The sequence below is a fragment of the Gadus chalcogrammus genome, chromosome 21, assembly GCF_026213295.1.
Source record: "Gadus chalcogrammus isolate NIFS_2021 chromosome 21, NIFS_Gcha_1.0, whole genome shotgun sequence".
Classification (NCBI taxonomy): domain Eukaryota; kingdom Metazoa; phylum Chordata; class Actinopteri; order Gadiformes; family Gadidae; genus Gadus; species Gadus chalcogrammus.
In genome coordinates, this window is record NC_079432.1 from 9,694,868 (window position 1) to 9,705,970 (window position 11,103).

At 44.4% G+C, this 11,103-nt stretch overlaps 1 protein-coding gene across 1 annotated transcript; it reads left to right on the forward strand.

Moving 5' to 3' along the window:
• The first annotated feature begins 133 nt into the window (after positions 1–133).
• On the forward strand, positions 134–10,866 carry cpsf3 (cleavage and polyadenylation specific factor 3). The gene is made up of 18 exons (XM_056580688.1): positions 134–383; positions 574–637; positions 867–964; positions 1,176–1,304; positions 1,590–1,767; positions 2,521–2,610; positions 2,926–3,076; positions 3,313–3,488; positions 3,831–3,989; positions 4,439–4,585; positions 4,725–4,877; positions 5,068–5,176; positions 5,509–5,607; positions 5,948–6,042; positions 9,270–9,357; positions 9,740–9,806; positions 10,133–10,226; positions 10,512–10,866. Exons 1-18 carry the CDS (start codon positions 313–315, stop codon positions 10,608–10,610), a joined length of 2,067 nt encoding a protein of 688 aa, XP_056436663.1. The 5' UTR covers positions 134–312; the 3' UTR covers positions 10,611–10,866.
• The last annotated feature ends 237 nt before the right edge of the window (positions 10,867–11,103 follow it).

Here is an 11,103-nt window from a genome sequence, read left to right on the forward strand (position 1 = left end):
AAATGTATCGTTGCAGGTGTAGAACTATGCTTGGCTAAGGAAGCTAGTTATTTGGGAGTCCATTAGGCATAATACAGCCATTGGTCAGTCAAGCGACTTTAATATTTACCCATCACAAGCACCGGAACGTTCGTTCACAACTTTGTATACACGGCGAACATTCCGCATGGACCGGAACTGACGCAGTTAACAAGCACTCCAAAGCGGCGGTTCAGTTTGCGTGCGTGTATTTGCAATAATAAACTAAGTTAAATTAAGCCGTGTCTAATGAAAAAGTAAGCCTTTATTATAAAACATTGAATCGGAGATAAGATGGCAGCGAAACGTAAATCGGATGTAACCGTTCCTGCTGAGGAAAGTGACCAACTCCTCATCCGGCCATTGTGAGTATACTAACTCAAGAACAAGTTAAAATATAGACTTATCAACATTGCTGCTAATGCCCGTTACTCCATACCCTCCTTCACCAGTGTTTCTACTCCCCCTATGCACAGTATCGTCTGTAGTGTGTAAGTTGTTCAATAGTGGACTAAATGTGTTACTGTATTGACATTTCGTTGTTTGGTGTTCCAGGGGAGCTGGCCAGGAGGTAGGACGGTCCTGCATCATCGTGGAGTTTAAGGGACGAAAGATCATGGTAATGTTTATTTTTTATACTCTTGGGCTAGCGACGATGTTTGTCTTCGAATGAACTATGTCGCGCGGGGCTAGGCAGAGTAACCGTGTGTTCTTACTATGAACCTAACCTTCTTTTGTTTTGCACCAAACCTAATCGCTAACACGTATTGAACTGTATGTGTATATGTTAACCGCTGTCTATTTGTGTTTGTAAACATATGTGTTAACTTGTGTATGTTTGTGTTCAGTTGGACTGTGGGATCCACCCTGGGCTGGAAGGGATGGACGCTCTCCCATACATTGATCTGATCGATCCTGCGGAAATAGACCTGCTGCTGATCAGCCAGTGAGTTTGCCATTATAATCATAGAGAGAGAGATTAATAGATCATGTCTCATGCACTCATTTAATTTGTATTCAAAGGGCTTTATTGCTATGGGAAATTAAATTACCAAAGCACATGCAAAAATATGCCCAAGAATATGCCACAATATGCCACAATCACCTAGGAATGTAATACATGAAAAGGACACCACTGATCTCGCTCTCTCCGTCAGTTTCCACCTGGACCACTGCGGGGCGTTGCCATGGTTCCTCCAGAAGACCAGCTTCAAGGGGCGGACCTTCATGACCCACGCCACCAAGGCCATCTACCGCTGGCTGTTGTCCGACTACGTCAAAGTCAGGTGGGTTACAGCCCTCAGACAGACGCCGGTCTGCTGCACATGTGTATCAAGCTTCACATTTTATTTAAAGTGCAGCTTTAAATGTAAACATTTTCTTTTTTTGAAGGTTAGTTTTTCCAGATCCTAGATAGCGATAATATGAATTGTTAGTTTGTTATTACTGAGAAAAACCCTGCGCATGAGTTACAATTATATTACATGAATGTATCTGTGTATGTAAGTATACGCACCCGTGCTTGCTTTATCCATGCTGTCTTATTTACGTGTTGTAAACGGCTTCTCTAGCAACATATCCGCGGACGACATGCTGTACACTGAGACGGACCTGGAGGAGAGCATGGAGAAAATCGAGACCATCAACTTCCACGAGGTGAAGGAGGTGGCCGGCATCAAGTTCTGGTGCTACCACGCCGGGCACGTCCTGGGGGCGGCCATGTTCATGATCGAGATCGCTGGCGTCAAGGTGATGTTATTTTTAATCCTCTTGAGTGAAATAGGTGGATGGATGAAAGGGCAGATGTTATTTTGTGTATTTATTTATTTGAAGTAGATGGCATCCCACCGTCAGGGATGTATTTCTCTCCAAATCAAGTTTGCTCAGTGGTGAAAAAGGCGGGAACCTAGCTCTACCTTTTTAAATAGGCAGTGGCTATTTGTACGGCGACCGAGCTTGTCACGTGACCGCACTTGACCTATCAGTCTGCTCGGCGCTAACCCTAACCGGGCCGACCGTAATTATAGTAATTAATTATAGTAATAACCATAACCCTAACCCTAAACATAACCTGCCGTGAAAATAGACTAATGAAGTATTTTTACGGCGCGTCGTACGAATAGCCTAATTGCTATTCTTACGGTCGCCGTACGAATAGCCACTGCCTTTTAAATAATGGACCAATTTTAAGTAGTAGTTACGGCATTACTATAAAGGGTTTCCAAACCGCTTGGTCTTGTGTACCCCCTCAACCCAACCCAATCATTACAGCTCTAGTACCCCTACATTAACACCAAACCGTAACTTTTGAAGAAGCTTTGGTGTACCTCTATTTCTACCTCTATGCCTGTATTACCTTCAACACGTGATGTAGGTATAACAAAACAAGTCCCCACCCCCTCTGAACCTGCTCACGTACCCACTCAGCTACACGTACCCCTGGTTGGAAATCATTGACTACAGTACTTACTCTCTCTCTCTCTCCTGCCTGTGTGTCTGTAGCTGCTCTACACCGGAGACTTCTCCAGACAGGAAGACAGACATCTTATGGCTGCAGAGATCCCCAGCGTCAAACCAGACATCCTCATCACTGTAGGTTCAAAGTCTCTCTCTGTCTCTCTCGCTCTCTGTTATGTGTGACCTCACACCCTATATTTTGGTGTTAACCAGGGATGTGTTTCTTCCTTTGGTTCAGTTTTCATTCATATATAATGGGGGTTGTGCTGGTTTTGTTGGGAAAGGCGAACACAGAACACATTACTGTAGATCGTTTTTTTTATACCTTGAATAGAGCTTTATGTGTGTGAAAATAAAATGAACAAATTCAATTAGAAATCTCGTCCTCGTTAATTAGAATAAAAACTTGAATGTACCCCTCTCTCTATGTGTCTTTGTCTCTCTCCCCAGGAGTCGACCTATGGAACTCACATCCATGAGAAGAGGGAGGAGCGCGAGGCCCGCTTCTGCAACACAGTGCACGACATCGTCAACAGAGAGGGCCGCTGCCTCATCCCCGTGTTCGCCCTGGGACGTGCCCAGGAGCTGCTGCTCATTCTGGGTGAGGCTCCCTCAGAATAACCCCCTCTGACCCAGCATCTGGATTCCAGGCCCGCTGTGCTAGGAATCCTAACAGGCTGACTGAGAGGACTGTGTATGTGTGTCTGTATTTTTGTGTATAGAGTGTTTGTGCGTTCATGTGTGTTTGTTTATTGTATGTGTGTGTTGTGTAAATAGTTTGTGTGTTTACTGTCTGCATGTTATTTACTTTACCTGTGTTTGTGTGTGTCTTTGCAGACGAGTACTGGCAGAACCACCCGGAGCTCCACGACATCCCCATCTACTACGCCTCGTCCCTGGCCAGGAAGTGCATGGCCGTGTACCAGACGTACGTCAACGCCATGAACGACAAGATCCGCAAGGCCATCAACGTCAACAACCCCTTCGTCTTCAAGCACATCAGCAACCTCAAGGTCAGGGGTCACCCTTCACGCCATTCCATTTGATGACGTTTTGATTTTATTATTTAAATAACTTATTTTAAACTGTTGTTCAAAAAAAGTAGCTGAGTCGATTTTTGAAATGATCTAAATAAAAACAACGTAGTTTTGTGGTTACATGAACGTTGTATATAGTGCCGTGGGTAGAACTGGGTTCCCCCGTCTGCAGCCTAGCCTCTAGTGCAATACCCTGCTCAGTAATAACCTTGATCTCTCATTATGATTCCCTTTGGAGATGAGCTTCAGCTAAATGACTACAGGGTCAATCGTAGAACAACAGAACACAAATGAACACAATTCCGATTGAACCTCCAGAGCATGGACCACTTCGACGACATCGGGCCCAGCGTGGTGATGGCGTCTCCGGGTATGATGCAGAGCGGCCTGTCCCGGGAGCTGTTTGAGAGCTGGTGCACCGACAAGAGGAACGGAGTCATCATTGCCGGTTACTGTGTGGAGGGAACCCTGGCCAAGGTGGGTCTCACGGCCCCTGCCCCGTCAGCCAGCACCCAGGGTAGTCCAGGGTGTGGGTTTGTACCCACTATACCCACAGTCCCTCTGTAGGCATCCTTGAACCAGACACCTCCCTAATCTGAAGTTGCGTTTGGCTTAAAGCGTCTCCTCAATTACTACAAAGTGTTAACCTAGGCACTTCTTGTGACTGTCATTTGTACTTCCTCTGTATTTATTGAAAGACATTTTAATCATCATTTGTTTTACCAATGACAAACTATATATTCTAGACGTTTGGTTTAGAAACTTTATTGAGTTTGTAATATAACTTTATAATAGTACACTACATTACTAATGTAATGATCTTTCCTCATTGGTGTTTTTCCCCATGTATCCAAGCGCATTGAGTTTATAATAAACGTTATTATATATAATCTCTAATGAGTCTTCCCGGTGTTTTCCCTGAGCAGCACATAATGTCCGAGCCGGATGAGATCGCCACCATGTCTGGTCAGAAGCTGCAGCTGAAGATGTCCGTGGACTACATCTCCTTCTCCGCCCACACAGACTACCAGCAGACCAGCGAGTTCATCAGGGCCCTCAAACCCCCTCACGTGGTAGGCCCCGGCCCCTTACCAACCCCCAACAATTCATGCATTAATGACATGCATTTAAAGTAACGACCTTTTAAGTCTCTTTGGAGGAAAGCCTGTGCTGAATGACAAAGTGGTAGTAAGAGCCGGTGTATCTCCGTAGATCCTGGTCCACGGGGAGCAGAACGAGATGGCCCGTCTGAAGGCGGCTCTGATCCGGGAGTACGAGGACAACGAGGACGTGCACATCGAGGTCCACAACCCCCGTAACACAGAGGCCGTCACGCTCAACTTCAGGGGAGAGAAGCTGGCCAAGGTACGATAGGGGGCTTAAAACTAACTGATTAGCTACATGCTAACTCTGTTCAGAGTTAGCTACTCTAACTAATAATCCACCATTCCTCACGTAACCCGTGTTTTCAAATGAATATAAGTATGTGTATGCATGCAGTATATGTAGGAATAGCTATGGTACTGACTCCAACTCCCACAATGCTGTGCCGCAGGTGATGGGATCCCTGGCTGATAAGAAGTGTATCCAGGGACAGAGGGTGTCTGGCATCCTGGTGAAACGCAACTTCAACTACCACATCCTGTCGCCCTCAGACCTCTCAAGTCAGTACCTCTGACTTGACCTCTCGTGTGTGTGTGTGTGTGTGTGTGTGTGTGTGTGTGTGTGTGTGTGTGTGTGTGTGTGTGTGTGTGTGTGTGTGTGTGTGTGTGTGTGTGTGTGTGTGTGTGTGTGTGTGTGTGTGTGTGTGTGTGTGTGTGCAGATACATTTTTAGATACACAGATATGCTGATTGATGATATGATTTGAACGCCTCTTTGGACTGGATCCCCTGACCCTTGCAGTGTCAACGCCGTGGCCCAGCCAGACCGAGCCTCGTGTTGTATGTTACTGTATAACCAGAAGCTTACCTCCCTCCTCCTCCTGTGTGTTCCAGACTACACAGAGCTGGCCATGGGCACGGTGAAGCAGACCCAGGCCATCCCCTTCACAGGCCCCATCTCCCTGCTGGTCAGCCAGCTCCGCAGTCTAGCCGGTAGGTCCCTTACACACTCTGGATCTCTCTCTCTCTCTCTCTCTCTCTCTCTCTCTCTCTCTCTCTCTCTCTCTCTCTATGTCTCTCTGTCTCTCTGTCTCTCTGTCTGTGTGTCTCTGTGTCTCTCTCTTACTCTCTCTCTCTGTCACTCTTTCTCTCTGTCAGTCTCTCTCACTCTCTCTCTTGCACTCTCTCTCTTGCTCGCTCTGTCACTCTCTCTCTTCCTTTGAATTGAGAGTGAGAATAGTCAGCCCTTCAGAATGAGTTAGGAGCCAGCTGAACATACGGTGAATGAAGTGAGCCGTGTGCCTCTCTGCTCTGTGCCCGGTCGTCCTTCCAGGAGACGTGGAGCAGCTCGAGGGGTCCGAGAAGATCACCGTGAAGATCTTCAAGAGCATCACCATGGTGCATGAGTCGGGCATGGTGGTCCTGGAGGTGAGGCGCACACATGCATGCAAACACACAGGTGTGCACGCGGACGTCCGCAGGGGCACACACGCGTATACATCAGGGATGGAAATTAACACCCGCCACACGCCATTTGCGGGTGGATTTGTCCGGTGGCGGGTGAATTGTGTCACTTCACCCGCCACTGTGTCTGGTAATACTTTCCAGTTGCGTCCGATCTACTTTGCATATTTAATACATTTGTCATATGGCGCTGCAGTTCTACAACCATTACTGTCAACATCCGGCCCCCTTCTTCTTCTACACCTCTTTTGCTGAATTGCGACTGTCAACATCAGGGATAATGTATCGGTAACAGGTCTCACGCATTCGGCGTGAGACCATAGCTGTTTTCGAAATCGTTCCTTATCACGGATATAGTGCACTATATAGGGTGCTCGCCATTTTGTAGTGGTGTTCGAATTCTCAGTGGTTAATTTCATGCACTATATAGTGCACTTAAAATACCCCAAATTTGAGTGTACATACGATGTACCCTGCATGTTACTCCCGTAGACCACAATGCAATGCGTTCGTGTTTTACCGGAGGAGAAGAAGAAGCTGAATAACCACGAAAACGAATACATTTAATGATGGAGTCTCCAGCTTTCGTATAGAAATGTCAACAATTTATTTGGGATTTAACATAGAAAATGTAACAGTCAAAATGAATTAAAAAAAACTTGAACAAGGAAATGTAACATTCAACATCAATACAATACCTCGTGAGTGCCCGTGTTGTTTACATGATGTGGGCGCATCTGTCTGCGTCACACAAATATCCGGCGCATTTACTGACGCAAATGACGTTTAGAAATGTTCAGCGTAGTGTCTGAATTCTCGTTTGTTCGTTCCCTATATAGTGCACTATATCATGAACACTATATAGGGAATAGTGAGTGTATAGGGAACGATTTCGAACACAGCTCTTATGTCCATGCGTGAGACACACGCAATTCGGAAGAAGACGATCGGTGTGTCGAATAGACGTCGTCATCGTCTTGCCGTTCCTCCCCTTTCTGTGATTGGTTCCCCAACGATAACGTTGAATATTTGATTTTGAATTTTTAACATTGAAAAATAAAGCTGAATAGGAGTTCAATTCAAATCCAGATACGTTATTTCATTGCATAAATATTCAGTGCCTAGAGTTCAAGGGCTTTTTATTTTCAAAATCCGATGGCACAGATTTACTTCCATAGAAGTGACTTTAACATTTTGTGTTTGAGAGGGCGTATCGGTTTCCACCATATAGGTTTCTACAGGACAAAATCTGTGTGGGGGTGGGGGAATCTAGTGGGGGATATGTTCAACTAAAGAACAAGGAATTGAAAGCTACTTACAATAGGCCTAGGCTACATTAATTTCCCATGATGGCAGCAATGTTCCACTTTCAGCTGGAATTCACCGGTACATCAAAACCACGTGTCTTCTTTAGATTTAATTTCCCTTTATTTATTCACAGTTCAGCAGCGGCATTAATTCAGAATCAGAGCCCACATTAAATCTGCATTAAAGGCACCCAGTGCAACTTTCGAGGCTTAAAAATAAACATTCAATTTCTAGTCTTTTTGACACGTAGTAAGTTTCAATAACTCCATACCATTACATACCGACATTTAAGCAGCAAAGATGAGACGTCGGTTGTGTGGTGAGAACTGATACAAAATCGATAACAACAACAATGCCGCCATTTTCTTTATTTTTTGTAACCTACAATAAATAAAGCAGGCTTCCAGTCAATGGAAAAATGGCTTCTCCCCACCGGCGATTGTTGTTGTTTACGATTTTCTATCAGTTCTCACCACACAACGACGTCTCATCTTTGCTCCTTGAATGTCGATATGTAATGGTATGGAGTTATTTAAACTTACTACGTGTAAAAAAGACTAGAAATTGAATGTTTATTTTTCATTGAATGTTTACATAAAGTTGCACTGGGTGCCTTTAAGGGCGACTATCACTACCCAGCCGAAAAATAGATGAGCTATAAATGGTTTTGTATATAGCAGTCAGGAACATGGGCATAGTTGTGGAAGTGCTGGTGTTTTTTTTTTACAAGTAGTTCACTAGCGTGCAATAATTTGCAGTGTCCGAATTCTGAGAATTTAGTCAGCATTCAGATTTCTCAGAATTCTCTGACACAGCATTCAGATTCTCAGAATTCTTTGAAACACTGCAAATTAAAGCGCTACTACTAGCAAACTACTTCCAGCGTGACTGGAGAGAACTTCCTTAAATTGACCTTTAATGCTAGATTTGCATGAACGATTTTGTGTTAATTAGTTTGGTTCTCTTTCATGGAAGCCGGAAGTGGGAGATTCCTGGGGCTTGCCCCATGAATTCAACCCATGCACACGCTCAAACGCCACACTTCGTATTTCTCACGCAGAGAAATTACCAGGATAGCGCCCACCAATTTGGGCCGCTATTTAACAGTGTAACAGGAAGGAATCAAATGTGTTTCCCGTACGTAGGGTAACCAGACGTCCTCTTTTGACCGGACATGCCCTCTTTTTGAGACACTTTTAAAAAAAAGTTTTGCGGAATTTCCAAATCGTCCAGGATTATATTAAATCCTCATACATGTTCACATTGAATTTGCGTTGCGTTTCTCTGGGTCGTTCCCAAATTTGTTTGGCTACGTCCTCCCCTACTCAGTTCTGTTCGCTTTGCATTGGTGGAAGTGAGTAGGGGGAGTGGTTAAGTAGAGCCTTCAGATTGGACGGTTTGACTTACTCAGTTACTGTTGTGTTTTGTATTTATTTTTTTACCATTAGTTATATAGGGACAAACATTAACAAATTTATCCTACAGGGGTTTGATAAAGTTCTATCTAGACTATTGAACAGAAAGAAACACTTGGTCATACTTTACACACTTTACCACTGCATTGGCCTAATGCCACAGATATATCTTCAGCATTGGACTGAATGCCACATAGATATATAATTATGTTTTTGCACGTTTGCAACGTTTAAAAGTTCAGGGTATAAAGTTCAAGTATATGCCTCTACTTGTATTGCTTAAGCCAATAGCATTTTGAGGCAGTGTTTTTTTGATGTGTGTGCCTGCGCACACACACATGCACACATTGCATGCATGCATTCATGCATACATACCAAGGCAGCACGTGTACACACCCCATGTTGAAGTACTCTATTCATAAATACTGTTTATGAAGTATCCCAATGTAAGGTGTTTTCTGGTTCCAGTGGCTGGCGAACCCGCTCAACGACATGTACGCAGACGCAGTTACCACGGTGATCCTGGAGGTCCAGTCCAACCCCAAGGCCCAGAGATGTCAGTTCCCCGATCCTCACATACACAAACACACACAAACTCTGTATTCTAGACGTCCACAAGAGTGAACATGAAGTCTGAATGCTCAGTTTTCTATATCTCATCCCCAAATATTTCAAAGCACACATTTGGAATCCTTTTTAAAATTTTAAACATTTTTATTATTATTTATTTTGAATTGATGTGACATTTGTTATTTTAATCATTCCGGTACATCGATATATTTTATAGTAAATACTTTGCCCAAAATATGAATATCAAAATAACAATGAATATAACTTGCAGGATTTAATCCCATAGCCCCATGTAATGATCCGGAATGAAACTAAACTTGCTATATCTCTGTTCTGATGGGAAGTGTGTGTTTGTTGGTTGTCCACAGTCGTTGATGCCAAGAAGGAGGGCGTGGACATAGTGGTGTTTCTGGAGCGTCTGGAGCTCATGCTACAGTAAGTCTGGGCAACACTGAACGACCACTGAAACAAACATCCCCTTGTAGAGTATCGATAGGTCCAGGACATGGTCACACTTCACATGCATTGTAGTGGATCGTTTAAACCCCCTGGATCACCCAGGTGGGTGATGTATCTTTTAGGTACTTTATTTTCCCCATGCCCTGGAGGAAATTGAGAGAATTAGCGATATTTGGCTCTGATATTTGGTTCTGGGATCTAGAACTAAATTAACTTTTATATTTTTTAACTAATCCTCCACCACGCTACTCTTCCTTCCTAATTGTATTATATTTCCCCATACATTCCTCCTCTCCGCTCAGGGACATGTTTGGCGGGGACTGCGTGCAGTTTGAGAACAAACAGCTGCGCGTGACCGTGGACGGCTGCACCGTCAACATCGACCCGGTGACGCGCGTAAGTAAAGACGACGACAAAGGAACCGGATGACGGTGAAGGGGTCGCATCCCCTCTCTGTTCTAACCATCAGAGGATTCATTCGTTTCAGAGCTTCCAGCTTGGGATGTTCAATATCCCTCTCAGTACTTATAGGAATTGTAATTCTACTCGTGGTCTATTTTTGATGCCAAGGGACCAGCCTCCATAGCCCTGGTTCCACCAGCGACGGTACCTCCAATGTGGTTTTAATCTGGTTTGTTCATTTTCGGTTTTAATCTCGGGTTGACCTTTGACCCTATGCAGGCGGTGGGATTCGAGGAAGGTGGCGACGACGAGACCTTCAGGGAGATGGTGGACGTGGCCGTACAGAGGCTCTATGATGCTCTCAACCCAGTCTTCTGATGATGTGGCGGCCAGTCACTGTGTAGCCAGTCTGCGTCACTGGTGTTAAAACCTCCAAACATCCTGATCCTCCTCATTCCAGTTTGTTTAGCGGTTGCCTTGTCAAACAAAGATAGCATCTTTGTTTAAACAAAATGGTTCCAAAGGAATCCGTTTCTTGCAGCTTTTTGTAATTTTTTCTGTCTGTAAAAATAGTTTGTTTTTTTCTATGAGAATAAAAGATCAGGTTCCAACAAATAAATGTTTACAGTGTTCAATCATTCAATCTGTTTCAACGGCTGTGCCTGACAACAGAATTTGAACCATCGCCCACGATGATCCTCTGTATCTTCGCCTGTGTGCGGGCCAATAAGTTGTACTTGAACACAAAGACGATGGCCAACGGCTGACCAGCCCGTGTCGTTCTGAACTTGATCTGAATCAGGCCTAGAAATATCTTCATTGTCTATTCATGAGTAAGAGAACCCGGAGGCGGATTGGTTGCAGTCTTGGT